General features: G+C 45.0%; 1 protein-coding gene across 7 annotated transcripts in view; it reads right to left on the reverse strand.

Annotated features, from left to right (window-relative positions):
* CUX1 (cut like homeobox 1) overlaps nt 1-25,624 on the reverse strand; it is a 358,862-nt gene that overhangs the window by 12,421 nt on the left and 320,817 nt on the right. For 2 of the 7 annotated variants that reach the window (XM_086624370.1, XM_086624369.1), the window contains 2 exons: nt 24,336-24,600; nt 18,536-19,563 (listed from right to left, as the gene is read on the reverse strand). The exons of the other annotated variants lie outside the window; for them this stretch is intronic. In XM_086624370.1, the coding sequence (XP_086480496.1) occupies nt 18,852-19,563; nt 24,336-24,600 (977 nt within the window). In that variant the 3' untranslated portion in view covers nt 18,536-18,851. Of the gene's footprint in view, nt 1-18,535; nt 19,564-24,335; nt 24,601-25,624 lie in introns of those variants that run through there. 7 annotated transcript variants of the gene reach the window in all.

The following is a 25,624-nucleotide window of genomic DNA, read 5'->3' on the forward strand; positions in this document are numbered from 1 at the left end:
GCCCTGCAGAGCCCGGCCGGGAGGGCTGACTCCGAGCAGCGGCACCGGGGGCTCCAACGAAGCCATGCCCGAAGCCACGAAGCCTTCCCACGAAGCGGTGGCTTTGCCGGTGCAAATTCCCTTCCTTTTTGTCAGAAAAGCAATTCCCGTGTTATCCGTACGGGACCAAGCTGCCTGGCAGGGAAAAGAAGGTGACGCTCGCTTCAGCCCCAACGCGCGGATTTCATTTTTCTCCCCTGGCCATTGGCATTTCACAGGCCCCAAATAAAAGGCGCAGGAAGGAGCCGGGAGCAGCTGCGATCGAGGCACAGTCCCACTGGAGGTCAGTGTTTCTCAAGGAACGGGGAATCGCTGCCTGCTCCGAAACATGGGTGGCCTGCTGCAAAATACCTGCATTAACCAGCTTTGCAAAGAAGCAAACCTCTTCCCTACGGTTAATGATTTAATTGGCTCTTTAAATTGCGTTAAAAACGTAATTGGGAAACTATTAGTAGCCAAACAGGGGCAGTGGGGGCCAATTCTGCACAAGGCAGCCCTAATCACTGTGCCGTGGGCCCGATGCTGCTGCCCGTGTGCCGGTTGCACCACGGCAGGAGCAGGGCAGAGGGCTGGCCAGGGCAGGACACGCTCCCTGCCTCCCACCCTGCCCAAAAAACCTTCACAAAACTGAGCTCTGGCATCCTGCAAAAGGAGATCCGAGCCCCGGATCCCAGCTCCTGAGTTTCTCTCTTAAATGATCTTTTTGGACTGAGTTTTTCAGGAGAAAAAAGGTCACCAAAGAAATCCATCTCCCAGTTTCCAAGCAAGCCGCATCCTCCCTTCCCTTGGGTTTCGCTGCCTCGGCATTGCCCAGTCTTCTACAAACTGTCCATGAAAAGACTGGAACCGTGTCCAACATTGAAAGTAACGAAAGTGCACGGAGCTTCTCTCTCATTTCCCCTTCACTATCTCTTTTCACAGTGGTTTTTTTTTTTTTGGTTTATATTTTTTTTTTTAAATCATAACTTTCTTTTTTCAAAGGGACAGTGGCCACCCGCGAGCTCATCCCTTCTCTGCCAGCAACCCTTCACCTCCAGCAGCGGGTGGACGGCTCTCCCAGGACGGCAGGTCAGTTCGAGCATTGAGATGGAGCAAAAGAAAATCTGCCTTTGTCTTCTCTAAGCTGCTGAGCTGCAAAGCCCTTGCTCTGACCCCTCAGATGTGCAAACACCTCAAAAGCTGGGGAAGACGGAGAGGTACTGCAGAAGATAATGGGACAAAGAAGGTGAAGCCCTGGGGAAAATGGGTTTTTAATCACGTATCTTTAGCCTCAAACTCCGTTGTCCCTGAATTTTGAGGCAATGGAGAAACGGGCCCTGATGCTGCCCATCACCTTATGGAGAAAAGTGCAGAAGTGCAGCAGCTAGGCAACCCAGCGCTGGCAGAAGTCGCCTGCCCTGCCTGCTGTCGTGCCGCACTGCTGCTCCGCATGGGCAGGTCCGGTTTATCTTGCCAGATCCACCTGATACACGGAAATCCAGCAGCTCAGGCTGGAGTATTACTGAAAACCATCTTCTGCTTTCCTGGGAGTCCTTGGGAAGGTGGCAGAGCAGATGGGAGCGGCACTATAGTTTTGCACGGGGCACTTGTGATAGCCGTTGGCCTGGTGAACTCTCCTTCTTGATCAGGGTTTCCTTAATTCAGATTCCCGCGACACTGATCCTAAATCCCTGAGCTTTCATCTGGCTTTGCCGGCCAGTAACACTGTGGTCATTAAAAAGTTTCTGTGAACAGGCTCCCAGGAGTTTGGCAGAAACCACCTGCAGCAACCACGGGGTGAAGAGCAGGTCCCCGGTGCAGCCACTCAACTCCGGCTGCCGATGGCTGACCGTGGGCCAGCACCTTAACGCCGCAGCCGGCCTCTCCCGGGGAATCCTGGACTTGAAGAGAAGCCCCTTTCAGGGCAACGACAAGCCCCAAGCTTCTTCCCACACACCCGAAATGACTGGCCAAATCTTCAAGTCTTTTCTGCACCACTGAACACGCGGCCTGACGAAAGGCCCAAAGCGGCTGGGGAGGGGGATCGGGCCCCTGGGCAAGGAACCAACCACTCCGTGAAAGCCCGGTCATCCAGCGGGAAGAGCAATATTGGTCAGGCTCTTGAAAAGCATCATGTCCTGCCCAAAACTGAATGAGTGATTCGAAAGAGCCTCTGCTCAGAGGGGATGCTGCGAAGATGATGTCTGTCCTGGGAACAGGATAGGGCCAGGTTGGATGAGGCCCTGAGCAACCTGATCTAGTTGGAGATATCCCTGTTCCTTGCAGGGGGGTTGGACTAGATGACCTTTGAAGGTCCCTTCCAGCCCTAACCATTCTATGATTCTATGAGAAGTCTACACGTGCCTCCAAGCTGGTGCCTGAGGAGCACAGCCACAGATGACACTGCCAAGGCACACATCTTTCTGAAAAAACGTCTGCGCAGCCAGGCCGTGCGGTGAGACACAAAGGTGTCCCACGCGGAGGAAACACAGCGGCGCTCGGCCGAGAGCGGAAGATTCAGATGAATCTCACGCTGCTCTCACCGCGGTGGCCCTGCCGCCCTCGCGCCCCTCCGAGGCTGCAGGTTAAACTCTTGGTACTGAATATTGAGGGGAAAAAAGAGCCCCGGAGCTGCAGGCTCCCCGGGCACGTTCACGGGGGGCACCGAGCCCGGCAGCCGGAGGGGCTCGGCGGCAGCGCCCGCGAGACAGCGAGCCCAGCGCCGCCACGGAGCAACAGCAACGTTGGCTCCTGTAACAAGCCCCAGCAATCGGACTCCCTTGGCAAATCATCCAAAATAAACAGCATCTGTTTTCACAGATGGAGAAAATTAAGACATACTAGCAACTTAGTTTGAAGTTATAAGGCCAGACATAAATAAATGAGAGGCAATCTTTCCATAAGATGGTGGCTTGATTACTGAGGATACAGACAGATGAATAAATCACCTTGGGGTGAGATAGGCTGTAACTTGCTACACATCCACGAGACTGGAGTAACTGCTCATGTGCATCCTCTGAGCCCGAAGGAGACGAGAGGTAAGTGGTATTGCTGAAGGGACCTGCAGGGCAGGAGCACACACATGGGCAGTTACTGCAAATTAGCTGATGCTCTGCAAGTTCACACCCTGATTTGCCTCGTGGTAACTTTTTAATCTCTCTCCATTACTGTCTGGCCTCCTTGGATTTACATAACTGTAAAAAAAAAAAAGAAAACAAGCAGAGAAGTGATGTGGCACGCTGAGAGCTTTCTTTGAAAAACTATCCTCTCAGAAGTCAACTGAAGTGCATCGAAACCCACTACTTCAAAGGCTTTAAGACTATTTTATTGACTGGAAGGAAGATGATGGGAAGATAACTAAATCTTGGAGTACCTTGACACGAAGGCTGAGAAACCCAGGCACAAAGCTGGAGACTCACCCAACACAAACACCCGTGTTTGAGTGTGCCAGGACAAGGGACAGGAGCCAAAGAAAGAAGCAGGAAAACGGGTCTGCCATGAGTCATTTGATGTTTTTCCACCTCGTTCACCTTTCCCCAGGTTGGTCCACTCTGGTTAATGACCACGTTGCTGTGGGCAGTTACTCAGAAGTTGAAATGGTTGTTCTTCCCCATGCAGAAACAAATGCTAAGGCTTTTTGGCATTTCTCTCCCATGAGCCTTTTCAAGCCAACAAAGTCTTACCTCCAGTTCTACCTGATGCCAGAGCTCCCAGCTTTATACATAAAGTAAGGCACAATTTCAAGCTCTTGAAATACTTGGCATTTAGCTTTTAAGGAAGCCTGAAAAAGACAGTACTGTTATTGCCCAAAGTCCTGCTCCCTTTCCAGGAGAATCCAAGGGACATGACTTGACTCTGTGCTGAGGAGACAAGAGGGACACTGTCCGTATGCTGCAGATTGAGTCCTGCATGAACCAAGTGATTTTCTTTGTCCTCTTTCTGGTCTACGAAGATGCCAAGGAAGAAAGATCTGAGCCAAAATCCTTCCTGCAACAGAATGGTTGTCAAAGGCCTTTCAGTGTTGTACATCTCAATGGTTCCAGTTCTGTCCTGACCTTTTCATAGAGTGGGACAGCATTTCTGCATGGTCCAGAGTTGCGTGGGAGTCATTCAACCTGTCTTAACTTTCTGCAAAGCCTTTTGTGTGGGGCCACCATTGCTGTGAGCTGTCAGTAGGCTGAGAAACAGGACAATGATTTAACATTTCTACAAGGCGTCAGAGCCCTGTCTCTCAAATCTAGCACAGCCCTCTGCGGTGCCAATCTGTTCAGAGGTAAGTCTGAAGAGCAGGTTGTAGCGCAAAAGCCCAGCTGAGCCACCTCCTGAGGTCCACCTCACCTCACCTAAAGCAATGAAGAAACATCACCATCACCCGAAGGGCATACATTCTTCCAAGAATCTCCCCAGAGTGAATAAAGATATTGGACATCAAGTGCTCCAGAGTCACACAAGAACTGGGCTTTTGGGACGTTTTAGAGCAACCTCTCTAGAAACCTCCAGAGAGGGAGGACGTCAGTCAGCTCTCAGAGCATGCAAGTAGCCAAAATGCCTGGATTACATTAGTCTGGGAATCATCTCGGCTTGCCACTTTGCCTATGGGTAGCGATCACACTGTCCTTATCACCTCTGTACCCGCCACAAGATTAGTCTCTGATCAGACCTTCTGCAGGCTTTAGTATAAAAGGGCAAAAAAAGAAAGCAGATGATGAAAAGAAAGGAATGAGGACATCTCTGAAAGCCATCTGCAACTCCTGGCGCAATCTACCTCATCTTTAGCCACAGTTAACAGCCCTGGAAAAGTTCCAAGAATGAAGTGATGAAGTTGCTCTGGAGATACAGGCTGTAAGAGAAGACATCAAGAACCTTCAGTGACATCTTTCAGGGATGTGTGCAGAAGATGTGCAGTCCTGGATGGCAAGGGCTGGGACTGGCACCAGTGAAGGCAGCAAGAACAACCCTTCTCATTTTTACTTTCGTGTGCCATGAAAAAGACAAGAAGAAGTAGGGACAGTAGAAAGCAGATCACACAACACCCTGAGGACAAAATTTGAGACTTCGTCTGCCCAAGCAACAAAGGGAAAAGACCTCTTCACCCCAGCTGCCGTGCTCATGATGATATACGAGCATCATTCTTTGAGTCCCCTGCAGCCCTTTTCACCAGTGCCCTTAGATAAATCTGTGAAAGTGGCCTTGGGGAAGAGTAAAACAAGTTACCAAACCACGGCGAGATGAGTCCCACCCTGCAGCAGCTCACTGCCCAGGTCCCCGGGTTTCTCTGCCAGCTGCCAGCAGAGAAGGTGCAGGCAACATTTCTGCTCGCTCCCCTCCTTTTCCCCCTTTCTTTTCACATTACGAGGGCCTGCTGGGAGGGGAAGGTTTGAAGGATTTCTCCTTCTCTTTCCTCCTGGCCCAGCCACTCCAAAATAAACAGCCCCCAGCAAAGAAACACAGAACCGCTTAATAAATTCACCCCGCAAGGATGGAGATTTCATAGACGAACAGATTATTTCCAAGGGTGCTGAGATAATTACATGGGTAACTAGGAAGGGTTCAAGAAAACAGTTTGAATTTTCTTATCAGTTTCCCATAGCTTGGAGCAAAAAGAAAAGAAAATGCTCGACTGTAATCAAATCATGTTTTCTGAAGCCCTCAGTTGGCAAGTACACAATTTCTTCACCACTTCCATTAAAACAGAAGTACTTGGAAGAAAATGATAGCATTTCAAAAGAGAAGGAAGCGGGGCCCAAAAGCACCACGTCAGCTGCTCACAGTGTGTTCCTACCCGGTGGGACCATGATGCCATGTGAAAAAACACCCTCCTTCCCACCGAACGACAAACTACCCGTCGCTGACTGTGGGGCAGGAGCGGGCCCGTGGCCAGTACCTGTGGCACTGAGGTGCTCACCGGGTCCTAACTTATTCCTGCACCTAAGGATACAACAAACAAGGATTTCTCTCAGCAAACGCCTGTGGTATCTCACTACAGCATCTAACTCCAGAAGCAGCTATTTACCAGCAGAAACAGTGGGGAGATACAGGTATGCCCCAGGGCTGACCAGCACGGGTCTATGGGAACACAGAGCATATGCTTCTCCCTCTGAAAAGGAGATTTTCGACATCCATTTGAAGGGCTACCAATAAAGCTATCGCCGAAGATCCATCTACCGCCATGGAAGACCGTGAGTATCTGCTCCTGACTTCTGAGATGCATCCTTGTGGTTTTGGTTGCCTTCCTCGCTTCCCAAACCCAAACTTTTGGAGGTTTAGGCTTGAGAGGCCAGTCTGGTTTTATCCTCGATGCATGCTTCTGAGTTACAGTGAAGCCTCTCCAGTTTCTTCTGTACCAGGCCTGTGCTTTCCTAAGTATAACGCATCTTCTGCTTAAGACCATGTGTGTGATTTTAGTCGTTCAGTGCCAATACCACCATACCTAAAGAAAAGTGTAGGTTATAAATATACAAATTAACCAACTTGAGTCATAAAACTTGAAAAGTGAAGATGTTTAGTATCAAGCTTAAAATGATTAGGGTCAAATTATACAAGATAATGCCACTTATAGCAAGCAACAGTTTGACCAGTCATTCAACAGTTGGAGGGGGAAAAAAGAAGCGTTAAACCTCAAACCTTTACATCACATGGAACAACCTGTCACAGAGGTTTCAAAAGCAGAAACACATTTATAAAGAAATGAAGGCATTAAACAGTGTTTTCGAAAGATTTTTGAAGAGTATTCCACTCAATCCTGCAAAACTAATCAAATCTGAAGATGGCAAAGCCACACAACGAACACGAACACGAACACTGTCTTGGGCCAAGTGCTACACTGCTCCGGTGTGTCTGAGCGTGACACCAGCTGGATGGATCCCAGCGGTGGCTGGAAAGGAGGGAGCGTACTGGGAAAGCCCAGCCTGACCTCCTGCTCTCTGGGACAGCCAGCTAGACTTTCTGGGACAGAAGTACAGCAGATTTCCAGACTGGCCCTCCAAAACTCCTCGTGCCATGCTGAACATACCCTATTCAACAGGAAACTCGGCCTACAAGCCGGCACACAACACAAGATTATTTAAGATATATATTTATACACATACTGCAGGAGATGATGTCAATAAATGCAGGTCCCGCAAAATAACCCCCAATTCACAACTGGAAAAGCAGCCACGAGCACGCCAGGTAGGACAGCGAGCACAGGCAAGCACACACACGCACACACGCGCGCCACCTGGAAGCAGAGTGTTCAATCTAGAGCTTTATTCTACTATTTTTTTAAATATAATTCCACTGATGGATTAAAACATCTGATCCTTACCAACACCAAACTTCAAATCCTAGACTCAAATACTGAGCATATTTATAGGAACAACATCTCATAAGGCACTAGATAAGAAATTCATCTTTATAGAAAGTATCTGGAAAAATAAAAGCGAGCCAAATATCTGGGAAAACTCTTTCACATTTTCATTTTTGAATCTAAAGCACTTCTGACCTCGGACAACATCTGTAATCTTTTAAAATTAGCTAATATATTGTTATGGTGCTCAGAACAATCCCCCTTGCAGTCTCAGACCCAAAACACATCTTTCCTGTCCACGAAGCCAGGTGTCCACCTCCCACTGACTGCAGCAGGAATCGTCATGCTTGAATTTCACTGAAAAAAGGATACAGTTTGGAAATGTGACACTTCCATATTCAAGGTATTGGAAACACTTCCCTTCGCCCCAGAAACTGACACACTAAAAATAAATCTTCCTCCCCTGGACAAGCACAAATCTGCCCCAAACCCAGCCCCTGCACTCCCCTGGAGAACCCCCAATGTAAATGTTTGCTGCTTGGCCTCAGGTCTCACCTTAATAAAGACAGCCCACGCGGAATTGTGTTTGTATAAAAGATATTTACTTCAATTATCACACCTAGGGTGCTAGTGAATAATAATAATAATAATACATCGTGTGAGTTTCATACAGTGATATTGCTTCTCCATATCATATAGGGACCGTTGTACAGTGCTGAGAACAAACATTATATGGCTAACCAAACAAAGACAGAAGAAACAATGCCATTCTGCTGACGGAGGGAGCGCTGCCCTGCTACTGCCAGCCATATAAACTCTTACTTTTATGTTTAAACAAATACTAAGAAAGAAAATGTTACAAAAGATGAGTCACAGCAACACAACGTGGGCTTCTCAAAGCTACTTGTACAAAAAAATGACACTTTTTTTTTTTTTTTTGGTCAATCGGGTCTTTGTGAGGATCTTTTTTTTTTTTCTTTTTTTAAATCTGTGATTGTGAATATAACAAACAAGCTCTAAAAACATCTAAGACTTAGTGCGTTACAGAAAAAATATAAAATACTGCTAAAAATGTAAGACACCACAATACACTGGGGTAAAAACTGAGCTTATTATTAAAAAAAAAAAATAAGTTCTCAGGAAAAAGTACACCACTTTCTGTTTGAGTTCATCTTGTGCTGTGTTAGTAGTCGGGGCATTTCAAAGGTCTGCCCATTATCATGGCAAGTAGTTATTGCACAAATGCAAAGAGTTAATTTTTTAATAAAAAAAATGAGAAGGGACATGAGGGAAAGAACTAAAAAAAAAAAAAAAGAACACCCCCCCACCCTCCCAGCCAGCCTCCATCTGCTTTGGAATTAACGTCCAAATTCGTACGTTTGACATTCTCGCAGCATCGCCAGCGAGTGGGGCGCGCGGTGCCCGCCTTCGGAGAAGGAAGGGTAGAAAATGCTTTTCAACAGAGAAATGCATAGAGTACTCGGACAGGAGCAACCCTCTGTTTTGCAGAGGTTATCCAATAGCTACCGTAGGGCTTTTTCTGTTGGGTTTTTGTTTTTCCTTTTTTTTTTTCTTTCGGACTACGCCAGAAGGAAAGAACCCCGCGTGGGAAATTCATCGGATGGTTTTTAGTGGGACACCCTCGAAAGGCAAAGTGCAAATTTGCTTCCACATCCACAGAAGTGGTGATGTGCCCTGCAACTGGCCCGGCACCTTCCAGCTTGGCCCACCGTAAGGTTTTTACGGTGGGGCGGCCGGTCGGCGCTGACCGGAGGCCCTCGGCATCGTCCCTCGTGCCGACGCACGTTCCCCCGCCACGCGCCGCGGGAATTTCTAGCGCCAACGCTTTGCAGTTTTGCTCGTGCAGCTTTTCTCTCGGCAGCGTGACCCGGCCAGGGCAAGCCCGTCTGAACGTGTTTCGACACCGCAAGAAAACTAAACGACTCCTCCGTGACAAAGATCAATTCACAACGTGTATTTCCAGAGTTCACACCAGGAAAAGTTGCTGCTGCACAAGGTGGTTGGTTTTGGTTTTTCTTTTTTTTTTTTTTTTTTCCTTGACCAACTTTGAACGAGAAGAAAATCAGCTCTGAATTCGGAAATTCAAACATATGCCAACAAAGATGAACATCACAGGAAACCAGTCTCTCACTGAAAATTAACACTCTTGAGTAAATCGCAATGGACTTTGACAAAGGGGCACTGCATCTTCATGAAATTCTCAGTAGAGGCTCTAGGAGGCTAAGGGTATTTTCTCTCTCTGTATATTTTAAGTCTCTTCTCTCACAACTGAGGCTTCTTATTCTCAGTCCTAAATTATTTTAAAACTATTTAAATAATATTATTTATTAGGCATTTAGATAAAATACTTTTTTTTTTTAATAAAAAAAATGATTGCTCCAGAAAACACAACAGGGGCACAATGATATGGATACTACGAGCCGACACCGCCCCGCTCCATCGCTAGGATTGCCCAAACTTTCTCCAACGTCCGTTTAGGGGATATGTATACTCCTGTTGTGTTTATATTAAACAAAAACAAACCTCAAAAAAGAAACTGTTAAAATTAATCTCATAAATAGGAAATATTAGATTGCTTTCCTAATTACAAACCACCTTTATGTATTTCACCTTATGATGCTGTAGAGAGAGCAAGCTTGAAAAATAACACACGAGGGCTGGTAAGGGCTGAGGATGCTGGTGGGTGAAAGCCTGTTCTTCACAAAACCAAATCAAGACTGGAATGACTTTACAGCGCCTCGCCACCCAGAGATGGCACAGCTCGGGGCACGGACGTGACGACAGCGGGTACTACTAATGGCACAAAAGGACACGGTCGCTGAAGTCCACGAGCGTTTCCTGCACACCGACAGATCGGGTGAGACCGAGCCCTGCGAGCAGTAACGCTGCTGGGCAGTGGTGGACTTTCCAACCCGAGACCCCACCGTCCTGCTGGAGCCAGCCCAGAGGGATTATTATTTTATTTTTTTTTCCCCAGGAACCTGAATTCTCCTAAACCAGAGCTCACGCATGGCTGCGTTTAGCGGCTGGGACACGAACCTCTGAACGTGGACTGAGAATTTCTATTGCACAAAGACTTCACGCACAGTGTTTGAAGTGCTCGTTAGCCAAGGGGCAACTCACGTCGGGCCACTGAAACTTTTCTTCCCCCCACCCAAACGAAAAGCGGCTGTGAATGCTGCAGTCTAGATCACTGTGCTTTAGATTATTCTCCATGAAGAGATTAGGAATAAGGCACATAGCTTTCCGAGTACAGAAAGTTTGTTAAAGAGTAGATTTTAGGAAAGCAGTAAAACCGAAAAACTTAACGGGAAACGCAGTAACACACGGATTTTGATGACATGCTTACTGAATGAAAATAAAATAATTTCAAGCTAAACTAAAATCTTTCCCCCACAGAAACCAAAACGTGATCCATGATCTCCATCTCTCTAGAGAAGGCGAGAATGGAAGCCCTGATCAAGGAAAAAGAAAGCACGACACAGACGCGACCGAGCTCACTCCCCGCACGCCTCCTTGGCTAACTAGATGCTCGAGTACTCCCTGTACAGCCTGCACCAGCATCCAGAGGTAACTAGGTACTTTGGAAACACTTTTAAAGCTAGTAATAATTTACCCACATATAAATATACATCGAAATAGCACTAAGGGTCTAACGTAAGCTAACAAAAGCCAGAGAAGTCTGATTGAAAGGCTGATTGTAGAAAATACTTTTTGTAGTTACTTGCACATAGGATTGTACTTCAGAGCGAGTCAAGTGCCAAGTTTTATTTCTCTTGAACACAGATGCTTGCCTTCCGAGAGGAACTGCAGCATAGAGAATTTCTCTCTCTAAGAAAAATGTCTGTCTTCTAAGAATACTTGAATTTTCAGCTTAGGGAGAGCAAGAATGAACCGCGTGCTTTAATTTGCTACTTGGCTTAATTTACTGATCAATTGTTTTTGCGATTGTTTTAAACACGTTGCAAATGGCTTTACTGTTCACCCTCCTGCTGGACACAGACAGAGCAGAGCGTATTTTGCGTGTGCAAGTATCTGGCATGTTAACTTCCTGCAGGCCCCATCAAAGCCAAACCCACAGACCAACTGGCACAGGACGCTGTAGACGAGGTTTGACCCCTCCTTTCAAACTACTTGGCTTTTGCGCATCTCAGACCCTTGGAATTATTTTCGTGTATTCTGGATGTGATCTTCCCCTTCCTCGTTAGCTAAACCTGCGTATTTCAACCAATCAGATCTCTCAGATGGCTATTCCCCTCTTTACAACAGGGAACTTATCTGACAAGTGGGAAAATGGCATCCTCTATCCATTAAAATATATATTGGTTTTAAGCCCTCACTCACCTACGCCCCTAATGATCTTGTGAATTTGGCTGCAGCAGTTCTACTGCACCATAAAGACCAAGCACGTACGTACTACATATACAGAGAGACTGTTCCGTACTGGAATCATGTACATACACACATTTAACAGCTCCTACATATCCATATTAACTACCCGCATCGGCAGAAGAGGATAACGCAACTTAACGCCGTTATTCTTGTTTTCAACAGAAACACTACCACGGAATTTCACAGGAACTATGCAAAAAGCAGGTGCATCACCACAACAGCAGGGAATTCCTGGCGTGACTCTCCATTTCCGAGGATCTTTGGATGAACACTGTACTACGTAGTACAAGTATCTCTAAAATTCAAACCAAAAGTCAAAGACACGACGTCATGGGGACTTTGGGCCTCTACTTTTCCTGTACTGTTTCCTGCACTACTTTGTTCTGGTCAAGAATTTGGTCATTCTCTGCACTTGGCTGTTTCAAAATACAAAAAAAAATGAAATGATACTAAGAAATCAATAGTTTTAATAATAAGAAATCTACAGAACTGTGGCAAAAATCTACTAACATCACTGTGAGTAAAGCAAGCTTGAAAAATGGCAGCAATTGTCCTTCGTAGAGCAGCTGGACTAGGAAAAATACAACAATCTTATTAGTTTTTTAAAAGGAGGCAATTCCTTTTAATGCACTTCAGTGCCAGAACATTTTTGTGAATAGCAATGAAAATCAAGCCTGGGAATCAGATCAGTTTTTTTTCCTTTCACAAACTAGTCATACAAGCCCATGACTTTGGGTTCGACACGGAGTGCCCAGGCTTTGGGAAAAGGTGTCATGCCTCCATCAGTCCTTGGCTGCAGGAGAGGATGCCAGGGAGGAGGCTCACTAATAACTGACTTTCTTCAACTGCAAAATGACCTTACAACCAATAATTTATATTAAATATGCCTCAGTACCGCTTGGCTGGGGGGGAGGAAATCATCCCTGAGGAGAGAGATGGCACCACTTAACTATTTTTAAGGCTTTTTGAAAACTTAAGTGCACAGGCCTAATGCTAACCTTCTCCAAAAGGATAAATTTCACCTTCAGAGCATAAAAACTTTTAGTCCTTGCATATTAATAGGGTAGGGTATAGTACATGACCTGGTCATGTAGGACAAGTCAGTCCCTAGGCATAGTATAAAGGGCTTTTCTTGCTATAAGGTTCGTTATTAACCATATTTTATATATGGCATAGTCAATATATCCCATAAAAGAGATGGGAGGAAAGAACAAGTTGGTAAAATAATATTTCTACATTTTTGAGCTCAAAAACGTACGTGAAGGAGAGAGGGACTGCTACGTCACTTTTCAAACTAAGAAGGTCGAGCCAGAAAAGACACTGAGATCTCGTGCTTTCCATACCAGTGATTCTCCCTGCAATTTCTAACCATCCGGCAAGACTTTACACTGCGGGGAAACAAAGCCTTTTGTTTGTGCAGAACTTTAAAATTCACTTTTTTTTTTTTTTTTTTTAAAAATAAGTTGATTGTATATGCAACACAAAGGAAGAAAATGTTGATGTTCAAACAGTGGGGCAACAGAAAGTGCACAGGGAACGTAGGAGGCCAACGTAGGAGTGAACTGCATACCGCTTCGCAGCTGTTTTATCCGCGTGAGTTAAACTGAGGAATACGAGGCTGTAAGCAGCTTGTCCGGTGGGGCCAAAACTGCCACTCACTCACGGGAAAGACTTGATTTGGTTTTAGTGAACGTTAAATCCGGCCCCCACCTAAGAACCAACTTCTCCTCCAATGTTTCCGATAGTCTTCAAGAAACGCTCAAAGCTCAGCCACACGCAGTGGCTTCAAGCCAGAGAACATCCTGGGATACGTACACTGGATGAAGAAGAAAGAAGAGATTAATTTAAGAAACTCACTTGTTAGAAAGAGACATAAACGAAGCACAAACAGTGCCCTCCATCTGCAGGTTAAAACGTCACCACTTCGCCAGGATCCCCCATCTCTTTGCAACCTTGCTAAAGGCACTGGTCCAGATTACGGCGACATCTCAGTTTAAATAAACTATTTTGGATTTTAAGTGCAAAGAAGTGTCTAAAACCAACTACCGTTTTTGTGTATTCTCATAATTTATATACGGTCAAAATGTGGCTTTTTTCTTCTGTTTCTAACCTGCCCTGTTTTTGCCAAGAGCATTTTTATTTCATTGATGTTATAAGAATACTTGAAATTAATAATTTTAAAATGGAAAATTACAGACTTTTGACTGCAGCTGTGCTAGTGGAGACTGCAATCACTGTTAGCATTTTCCATTATTTCATTACATTATTTAGTCAGATTTCCCTCAATCCTATTTTACGTGAATTTACTAGCTTTATAGTTAGAATTACCACCAGAATGATGCATTTCTCTAACTATTTCTCCTATGTGGATTTCTGGATTGAAAAATAGCAACTTTTAAGTCATTGGATCAGAGAATATTGCATAGAATTCTGTCGTGTTCATGAACCCCCTTCTCTACACCATTCCCATATGAATGAGTTACATAAAGATAATGCAAAGATCCTCCACCTAATGAGAAAGGCACATAGAATTTTTTTCTTTTTAACTGTAAGATAGATCTCTCCTATTACAGCAAGGAGTTTATTACTAAAGGACTCACTAATTCATGATATGGGCAGACTGCACTGATACAGGTTCCATTAAAGAATGGCTCCATTTAAAGGCATTTCGCAGATGAATAAATAAAATGGTCAAATTTTATGGCATCAACAGCTACGGCAATTGAATGCATTTCTGCCAATAAATGTGCAATTCTGTCGTCTGAAATCTGTACCCTCAAAAATGGAAGCGTGTCGACAATCAGACCGTATGACCCCTCTGCCAAGGGACACTCTTCCCTTGCTCTTAGCAAATGAAGTATTACACTTTTTTTCCTTCTCTAACCATCCAGAGAGAAAAACCCGACAATTTTAACCGCAGTATAGAGGTATTTCTGTTCAGACAGCCTGGGCCCTTCGTCCACAGCTTTAGTAAGAGCCTGGAACTGGAAAGAGAAAGAGAAAATAAAAATGTTTTTAAAGAACCTCAGGAAAAACCAGACTCTGGCATTACAGATTTTCTTAAAACTACCTGTGCTTTCATCCATCAGGAAAAGAAACGCCGTCAGCGAGGGCTCTGCTTGACCACACGACTGTCCCGTGAGACGAGCCTCCTGCCACACGGGCCTGAATAAAGCCTTTTCCCTTCCATGTGCTCAGTGACTCAAGAGGGGAAAAAGCCACCGTGCTACCCTTTGGCATTTCTTCTCCTCCAACTTTTTCTCCTTTTCTTTTAATTGAGTAAACCAAGTTATTCCAATACACATTCTCCTAAAAGCGTTACTTCTAAATGCCGCATCGATCAGAAATACAGCCAAAATCTTTCACTGTTGCTGAAGTTCAGTCTCTAAACCGGGGAGGTCTCTGCCAGTTTGGAAAGCCAGTAGGTAACTCATCTCCAACAAGAGAGTCTCAGCAGTAGTTCAAGCTAATCCATTTTACTTTCCACCGAAACAGAAGAGCAGCTGTGACCTTAGCTAAAAACTGGGAACAAACAGCTGGGAATATCACTTCAACTCTAGGAGCTCGATCTGAGGGTGTTCGTCTGCCCGTGCCCTTAGATAAGGTGGGCACTAAGGAACCCAAAGTGACTCCCGGCAGGACGGCGCGGGTCACCCCAACAGCATCTCAGCAGGCTAATCCACATTCAACGCAGATCATTAAATATGAAACAACAAAAGGAGCTAAGCCATTAATAAAGTGCCAAAAATATAGGAAATACTGACAGCATTTTATTTGATTAATTTTATAATAGATACCAATGACAACCCTTGGCAGGATGGAGTGACTTCTGACTTATGAATGCTGTCTTTATCCAGCAAAATTACATGATTCAAATGTAATAATGGAGCTTAGAATTAACAGTTAGTGTTATAAAAGAAAAGTTTCCTCTAGGGCAAGCTACAGATACGCCTTTTAAAAATCATTACAGCATTAAAAACTGGGCAGACGTTAAAGAATCCTAAAGAACTAGTGGACAGTGGAAACCCAAAAAGCAAACCAAAAATAAACAGGAAAAAAAAAAGATGTAAGATTCAAGGCACTTACGTATTGCTTATTAAGAAGAGAGATTGACCTTAAGTGCTGCATTTGCGTTCAACCTATGAATACCGTTCTGCTGTCGTACAATGCAGCAAGAGCTCTCGGTAAGCATCATGGAATGCAATCATATAGACACAGGCACGAGAACAGTTTGGGGAATATTATTTTTTTTAAAAAAATCATCAAACAGAAAAAAAAAAAAAGCCTCACTATCGAGAAAGCCGAGAGTAACCACTTGACTGCATCAAGCACCTGGATTTCAAATCAGCAGACACGGACAGCAGAAACAGACTGGCAAGTGTATTGCCTAGGATTAATTAAAAAAAACCCAACCTGAACCAAACAACGACAAAGAAAAAAAATAAAAGAACATAAGAAAATATCTGCATCTTCCAGTCAGAAGTTTTGCTTCGTGGCTGAAGACGCATCTTGTTATGACTTGTATTAAGGTATGTGTATTTTTACCAGGACGTGCATTTATCGATGGAGCTGCGCTTTGTAAGTCAAACCAGGACGCTGTGCAGATACAGAAAGGTAACACTTGGCCTCACCACGTTATTTCCCTCGCTGGCCGCTCCCACGGACTAACTGCACTCCAGATAAGAAGCCGTAACCGCTTCCAGCACGTGCTGTCACATACTGGTGTCTGTTATTACACATTGTCTCCTCAGCTCATCACAGAAAGGGGCAGTTGCTCTCTCTGTTTCTCAGTTTTAGTTTTGCATCACAAGTCCCCGATTACCCAAGGAGGTATCCTGAAACAGCTAACAGTAAAAATAGGAAATAAATCCCTGCCTTTCAGCCTCCTAGAGCCTTCTTTTCTTAATTATGAAAAGGATTGATTTTAGTGTACTGATTCTTAATTTGTGAAAACTTGCACTAAGTGCTGCTGTTGCATGTTAAGAGACTGTAAATGAAATACATAAGTTCTAAAACATCATGCAAGAAATGTGGTTTCACATCTTACAGTCAAAAATCCTACTAATGAATTAATACAAGCACACTGAGGTGTAATATTGGGAACATACCTTTAAAGTCGGAACTCCTCTCCCCATCCCTCCCTCCCCCAAAATCAGAAAAGTAATATTAATTAAACTTAAGAAGTAATGAATGCACCATTAAAGTGTCATCAAAAAGATGCTGACCTAAGACAAAAGTTCAATGATACACAATACGGTCAAAAAGTCTTCAATCAATAATATACAGTATGACAACTACATCTTGTAAATTATACCCAATACTGCCGGCAGTCTATCCCTCTAAAGAATATTTGCCCCCTTTCATCCCTTCCTAACAATCAGATAATAAAATACAGCACCTATAAATAAGCAAAAAAAAATTATATATATATATATATTTATATATATATATATTCCGAAATCATCTATTGTTAGTTTTAAAGATATGGCAATAAAGGAGTCTAAATTAGCAAACTTGTAGAAGCCATAACTGATAAAACAGCTTATTGAAAAAAGGTGGCAGTAATGCACTCTATGTGTGCACAAGTACGTAAGAAAATACACAGACGTATAAAATTGCACGCACACACTCACGCACACGCATCCTTCCACGCACCTCTATGCTCACGCATATACATATAGACAACAGGAGGAATGAGAGACAAGTTAGAATTTGATTTGTACTTTGATCAGCCCTAACCTGTGCATAAAAGAATGGAAAAAGGCTGTATTTCTGCAGGTCTACACTGGGACTCGAGAGCATGAACGTTTTGGTTTGGAGTCTGGGCTATTTCCGTCCCGGTAAGAGCCCGTCTGGTCATCGCCATGTACTCTTTATCCACGCAAAAAGAAGCTTCCCACAACTAAAACGTATTTAAAATCAGTGCTTGTGGTGGGAAGAGAGTCAGTAAATGGCCACCAACAGCAGGAAAAGGTCCCCACGTGAGGCAGCTCCCGTCCCCTCTTAGTGGTGTGTGACAGCAATCGTACACGTGAGCTACACCTGAACCGGTTCCAGGAAAGCGGAATATTTCGGGTTCCGGAACACACCCCGAGCTAGCAGGCTGAAATGTTACTGGCCGACGTTTTTGGAGCGATCTGTCTTTACCGAAAGGAAATTCTGTACGCTGCGAACCAAGTGAAATGATCAAGTACATGCTGCTTCTAAGTTGTCTCCTAAACCTCCTAGATATGAGGTCTGATCAGCGTGCTCTGTGGTTAGAGGTTAAAAAGCAGATTATAAAATACCTAGATTCAGATTTTTTTTTTTTTGTCCTGATTTGGCCTAAAATGGAGTGTATTAAACAAATTCTGGTCTGCAAAAGACCAGAATCAGTTAAAGCTATGAAACAATGTGCACTACGTGTCAATATTCTATTTCACTTACAAGAAAACACTAAGTCAGCTACCACAAATTAAGATTATTTTCCTGATGTGACTTTTTTTTTTTGTTTTGTTAAAAAATACGTGGAGTAAATGTGTTTTTTTTTTTTAATTCAAAGTTTCAAACAACAAGATTCTTTTCTTTTCTTGAAAATATGTAGGAATCCAAACTAGTGTGTTTAGAGTCGGTTGACTGTGCAATCTCTTAGTGGCAACTGAACAGCTACAAAAAACTTTCTTTTTTTTTTTTCTTTTTTTTTTGAAAAATCTCCCCTTTTTTCCTGGTTTAAGAAGATAATAGTGTATTATCGCTCTGTAGCCATTAGATGGCAGATAAAAAGCCCCCTTTTAATATGTGGGTTTGATTTTTTTTTTTTTCTTTTTTTTCCGTTTTTCTTTTTTTAAAGCCCACACCAAAGAGGAGGGCACAAGGCAAAGCTGTATGAGTTATTCCAGAAACTGTGGAAATCACTTAGGGCAATAATAAAAACACTTCAGGGTACAAAAAAGCTTGACTACACATTTCAGTTTTCTTCCTCGAAAACACAAACATAAATCGGGCTTAACGCTCCTTTTTTTGTTTTCTATATGCACCTTGGCCTATGGCGTTTTTGCCCTGTGGCCCGCAGGGCGGTTAAGTGCGCAACACAATAAAACCAGTAGCGGTCCAGTTTCACTTCCCAGCTCTCCAGAGTTGGGTGAGTTTAATCTCAAAACTCCCACTCGACGGCCTCTTCCCGACTCGCGGCTTTCTCCAAGCGGTGGATGATGTTGTTCAAGTTCGCCGCTTTCTTTTTCCTCAAGGAGCTGTCTCGCGTGTTCCGGGAGCTCGCCGCCTCGGAGAAGCCGAACAAGCTCTGAAGGGAGTTGGCTTTCTGCGAGCCTGCGGCCGGCGTCGAGCTCGTACTTGGCACACTGGAGATTTTCTCCGAATTTTCTTTCGCCTTGCAGGAGCCCTCCCCCGTAAGGACTGAGGCGGAGGCAGCTGAGGTAGAGGCATCCCCTTCCGTGGCAGAGTTTGGCAGTGTCTCCAAAGCTTCTCCCAGGCGCTGCGACGCCGGCGGAGAGCTCTGGCGCGGCGCTCTGAGCCTGCCCTCGTCGTCGGTGTCCTCCAGGCTCTCCGCTTGGAAAGGCTCCGCTTTCTCCGCAGACCTGGCGCCGTGCGGTGCCTCTTCCCCCGCCTCGAAAGCCGACTCCGCTGGCCCTCCCTGAGACTTTGTGGTTGCACTGCCATACTCATCCGCCTCCGGGCCACTCGGCTTTCCGTCCGGCGCGCCTTCGGCGTCCACGCCGTCGCAGCTGTCTCCCTCGGAGCTGTGGGCGGCCCTGCTGCTTCTGGCGGAAGGAGAGTCGCTCGACCCAGCCTGGCTCTGGCTGCCGGCTTGGATCTCCTCGATGAACAGCTCCCGGCGGATGCGAGACCTAGGAGACAGGGGAGAGGGATGGTGAGTCTGCCGGGGGTCGCTCGGAGCCACCCTGCTCTACCGGATACGCCATTCGACACGTCCCTTCGTAAGGCGCCGTTCTGTCCCGGCTACCGGACAGCGGCACCGAGCCGGGGCAGCGGGAGCGCTCGCGCCCTCAAACCCAAAGGACTGATTGAAAAGGCTTTTGGAAGAACATGAAACACCATCCAGATGCTCTTAGTTCCATTTTCCCCAGCCACACGCCTGCTGCGGAGCCTGCGGCGCTAGTGGGGACACGGGCTGCCAACCCTGGGCTGCTGCGGGCGCTCCTCCGTGGCACGGCAGGAGAGCGGGCGGCCGCTGCCGGGTTTTTGAGCAGAGAAGCCATTTCTGGGAACTTCTGCAGTGCTTAGTGCTGAGGCTGACCCCTCTGACTTCAACCAGGATTCTGCATGTTTATTGTAAATGTGACGTTGATGACTGCCCCTTCTAGCAACCGCAGCAGGCATTACGGAATAAAGCAAAAACATAAACTTTATGAAGATCATCAATTTGTACTAAAATGACTGACGAAAACCAATGACGAATTGTCTTCCTTTTGTTTTGCAAGTTTAAACTAAGTAATACTCATAATTGCATGTTAAATTTTTACAGTGCTGGACGTGGTTTAAAGGACAGAGATGAAAGGTTCCGCAGCCTCTCATTCCCACTAAAAGTCTGACACCAGGATGATGAAACTTTACAATAAATGGGACCAGAAAAAGGATGATGTAAAAAAATCTGAATATATTTCTAGTAGATCCAGAAGAAAACAGCTTGTAAATACAGAACAATTCAGGTTTCTACTAGAAATCAGCCACAGTTTGCCTAAACGAAAAACAAGGAAAAAATCTGGACAACTCCCTTGGTGTTCCGGACGCCAAGAAGAAATGAAGACGAAACAAAGTCTTTTGTTCTGAAGCCGCTGCGGGGAAGCACAGCCTTTTGACAGGTTGTCAGTCTATGAGCTAGTCTGACTTCTGCCTCATTTTTTATTTAAAAAATCGATTTCAGAACATGAATAGTGACAAGGCAAGCAGTGCATTCCAAGGGAATTAATGCACTCCATGTGTGGTTAAAATTGCCTGGTGTGCCACCTTGCACCTCCCAGGACTTGAAGCGTGCAGCAATACCCCAAACACACTACCTTTGCCATTTAACTTGGTCCTTCCTCCCTCTTCCTTCTCTGTTTAGGAGCTCTCAATATCCTCACAAGTACAGAACAGTTTATGAAAAAGTCTTTGGGTCTAGGTTAACCCTTTCTCTGCACTGCTCTGTCAGTAGGAGAGGTTATGACCACTGTTCAGGTCCTAATTTGCAACCAAGAAGGAGTCTCAATGACCCACCATCAGGGATGAGACTATAGACACAGGGACAGTTTAGCAGAACTCGATCTTTCAGGGTGAAGACAACACTTTTAGTTTTAGTCAAGGAGAACCGCTAAGGGTCTTGCAAATCAGTGAAATGCTGTCCCAGAGCTGATGGCTGTATGAACTTTTCATTTTTCACTAAATGTGCTACGGAAGACAGCACACAATGGAAAAAAAAAATAGGATAAATGCAGAACACCATCTGAATACTGCTTTTGAAGCTAATGATATTATTGACTTACTTGAAATGCAACAGAGTATTTCAGCAGTACTTGCTGACTCTACACTTTTGAAGGATTTAGGGGTCTGTAATTTTCCCTAGGAGAATATTATTCACCTAATAGAAGACCACAGGTGCTAACATTAATTTTCTATTACCATTAATTGCATGCATCCTGCAACATCGATTATCAGGCTCTATTTATGCCTATAATCTCCCTGCATGGACATTGATCCACAACATGCTGCTTCTGTAACATTCCCCAAGTCAGGAGAGGAGACAGGTAAGAGCTTTGTGCCTGCATGGCATTTAAAATACCGCTGCTCCAGCAAGACACTGAATGATGACATGCTCACTGAGTACCCGACCACGGCCCTACAGAATACAGGTTCGATGTCTGTGGCAATCCCTGGAATTCACACCCAATATATTGCTGCTGGAATCTAGTCTGGCTCCATATTAACATAGTAATTAAATCCCTATGGTAAAGAAGAACTGGTGACAGCAGTCAGGAAATTCCAGAGAGCATTCTTCCTGGTGGAAGGTGTTGGCCTCGACATCAACACATCCTGCTGGCATTCATCAGCATAACTCCAAATATCAGAGATCTCCTGGGGTATATGTTGAAGTTCCTTGTACGAGCCTTCGCGCAACTCCAGGAACTCATCTAGACAAGCACAATGTATGTTCGCTGAAAAAACATGCCCACAGTAAGAGCAATGAAATGTAGGATTCAAGAGCACTAGATTACAATTCAAGAAAGTTTGGTTTAATTCCTGATGCTTCTGTAGTACCACCTCTGTGATACCCATTTTCCGTGCCGGTTTCCACATGTGAACTGGGATAGAAATCCCTACCTCCTACTCTTTTGTACCACTCTTAAGACAACAGAGTCTCAAACTCTGATGGATCCTGTAGGTGTTTCACTAATGCAAAGTATCCCATCTGGTGGATATAAAGGTAGATTCTGCTGTAGCAATCACCTTCGGAAAGTGAGGTTTGGGCTGAATTCTAAAGGAAAAGCATTACTGCAGCAGGATTCCCAGGGAGATAGCACGACAAACTTGTCCAAATCTGTACCCTGCCTTACCTGAAGTTACTTTAAAGAAAAGTTTATATTAAAGAATAATTAGATGGTCTGAGATGTGGAACTGCTTCTGCATGAAGACTCTTCAGTTTGGAAAAGAAATGGCTGAGGAAGAACATTAAAGAGATAAAGTTAAATGTAGCCTGGAGAAGACGAGGAGGGGAAAGATCACCCATTTCTTACAATACATGAGCTGCAGAACAGTCAGCCCCTGTTCTCCTAGCAGAACATGTAACTTGTACCTCTTCTGCAATGTCCTGCAAATGATTTAAGAGTACTTCATGCACGAAAGCTAAGAAAATTATTGTACCGAGAAAAAGAACAGGCACGTGTTTTCATTTTTCAGTGGTGGTGGCAACCACTCGGAGCACCCTGGGCTCCAGACAGGCTTGAAACGTCTTTTTTGAAGTGCTGGAGACTCAGCAGCACATCTGGGAGCAGGTCCAGATCACTCAGCGCTGTGAGGCTTGTGCTACCCACCAGCCTACAGCACCTTGTTTATACATTTTTTTATTTTGTATACAACTGTCAGCACCTAGTCTACATTAGTGTAGAGCTTGGTGTGGCTAAACACGCTGATCAATCATGACTTGTCACGCTTTCTCGCAGCACGCCAAACAGGAGATCTCATGATAATGAGGAAGATGACACATGCCACCAGTGCTCCCGCACTCGTCTGCGTAAGTGAGAACAGCACATTTTGCTGTCAGGGCGAAGGGAACATGTTTTCATAGGCATTCCTCCAACTTGTGTATAATTGCCTAGAAGTGGGAATTGGAAGAGAGGCCTGCGTTTGGAGAACTCTGAGCAATGAAAGAGGCTGCATCTGTAGCGAATTCAAGTAAATGAAATTCAGTGTAAATATGATTACTCGTCGGTTATAATTTTTAAATTTTTAAACTTTATATTGATTGCTGTAAACATTATTTAACTATTGTGCATAATATCTCTGAGATGTATCATTAAACTGCGCTGCTTCTGCTTCAGCAACTTCCCTGTTAAAAGCCGAGAAGGACCAAAGTGGAAAATACCCTTTAACGGTTAGCAGTTTCTAAAAACAAACAAGTTCAGCAATCTGGACTAATTAGGAACGTTACTGGCTCTGAGTGAAGGAGCAGAATAGTACTAAATCTGGTATCTTAACTGTACCTGTTCAATATTCATTAGCCCGAATTTCTTGGAGAAAAGTCTGCTGCACTAATTAAGATTCCCAATCTCAAGCACAGTGGATAATATGTTTATTCAAATCCTTGTAACTTTTATATGCCACTCCAGCATTGTTTATCGGTGCCTCTAGGCCAAAACCTACTTCAATGGTTCAAATGTAGAGAAGGTTCCTTCTAATACGGGAAAGGACCTAAACGGATCAACATCTTATTTCATTTCAGTGGGACTCAATGATTTAATCATAACAATGAAATAAATCTGCAGCCACATCTGACTTCAGGGTTATCGGTTCTCTGTCCTTCCTGACTGCGCGGAGCTGCCCAGAAATACAGCACACACTGTGCCTATTTTCAGAGCTCAGTGACTCAAGACTTAAAAGAAAATCCCCTTTTTGCTCTTATGTGGGAAAATCACTTGATGAAACCAGTGCAGTTCTGATGCCATCCAGTAGAGGACACCGCCAAGGAGCCCCCCCCGCAGTGATCCAGGCGTAACACACACACAACACACACCTACACGTGTGTACACACCTGCGAGTAAACGTCTGTGTGAGCGTGCACACGCAAGTATGAAAAACCAGTCTTGCTTACTGCAATGGGATTTATAAATATTCAGTAGTGGACATCTCTAAATCCACGCCCACCCCAAAATTGAGAACTTCTGTTCAAAAGCACTACTTACACCAATACGTGAATATTGCTGTTCCTCGGGGATGACTTACAATGAGTCGGGAGCATTGGCATCAGTTCGTTAGAACCTCCCTGCTGCCCAAACGGCTCGTTTTGTACAACCGCCCAACGCTGGCGGAGGCAGACACAGTCTGCTGAGGCAGAGCAGCACCCTGCACCCTGCCAAAGCAAACCAAACAAAGCCTTTACGGGCAGGGCTCCTGGGACATCTCGTACCTGTAATTGTGGAACCAGTTGATCACGGTGCTGGTCTTCAAGTTGAGCTGCGTAGCGAGTTCCTCAATGGTTTTTGGTGATGGGTATGGCTTTTGCTGGTAGGCTCGTTTCAGAGCTTCTTTCTCTTCCGGTGCCAGCACCACCCGGGGCTTCTTCAGCTGGTGCTGCGGCTGCGGGCTGGCTCCCTGGCTGTAGTCTATCCCAGCGGACGAGGGCTCGCAAGGCTGACTGTCGCTAACGGAGCTGTGCCGCCGTTTCATGTAGGCTGAAAGAGAAGCGCATCGGATCAGCCCCAGCTGAACACAAACGCAAAATCGATGAACACACGAGCGGCGGAGTGAACGTGAGGATGACAGGTTGGAGATGCACGGAAGGACTGCTCGGAGAGAACAGAAAGGAAGGGGCATCATCAGAGATCAGGGGAAAGCAAATGTGGGGAAGATGCAAGAGGCAGGAAAAGAAGAAAGAAGGGAAAGAAAAGAGGGTAAATGGACTGGAAACCTGCCAGAGTTTCTGCTTTTTCAGTGAACACGGGACATGAATAACAGGGTTCAGTTAACACAACTTATTTCAAATTAACTCTTCCAAGGGTGGCGAGCTTCCACACAAGCACCTGGCTGGGACAGCTGCACTTCATTTCAACTTAACTGGTTTTGCTCGTTAAACACCTAAGGTGTCACTAAGGTCTCCCTAACACTTCAGGTCTCTGAATTAAAAATATGACTATGGAAGCTGAAGGCAGCCACAGCCACGGCTCCGACACATGATGGCGCCCGGAGCCCAGAGATCCTAGCGATGGGCTGAATAACCCATCAGGCGTTCGCTGCTTTTTCCTAGGATCTTCGCTATAGCGGTGACGGCTTATGAAAGAGAAACAGCCCACAGCATCCTCCTCCCCGACGCAAGGCTCTTCCAAAAACACATATACTTTTAGGAAAGCTCTTGCTGCACTGGTGGAGCTCGGTGAGGCTGATGGCAGAAGCCTGTGACACCACCGCAGGCTCTCCTCCCCAACGGGGACTGAATTATCCCGGCGAATTCTGCAAGGAAGGAGTCCCAGCAAATGCTGTCACTGACTTGATTGATTTATGCTGGGCAAAGAGAGGTGGGATTTACTGCACCTGGCAGTATCATGCACAAGCATTGCTAATGAGGGGGCTGAAAACGGCAAATATAGATGAATCTTGTCAATAAAATATTTAATGGCCTGTTAAATGCCTTCTAGATATTTAAGAGTTTAGGTATTCAAGAGCTGCAATTTGATAACCTCGGCTATTAAGTTCCAGATT

Source organism: Tauraco erythrolophus, chromosome 21, assembly GCF_009769465.1.
Source record: "Tauraco erythrolophus isolate bTauEry1 chromosome 21, bTauEry1.pri, whole genome shotgun sequence".
In the NCBI taxonomy this organism is placed as follows: Eukaryota; Metazoa; Chordata; class Aves; order Musophagiformes; family Musophagidae; genus Tauraco; species Tauraco erythrolophus.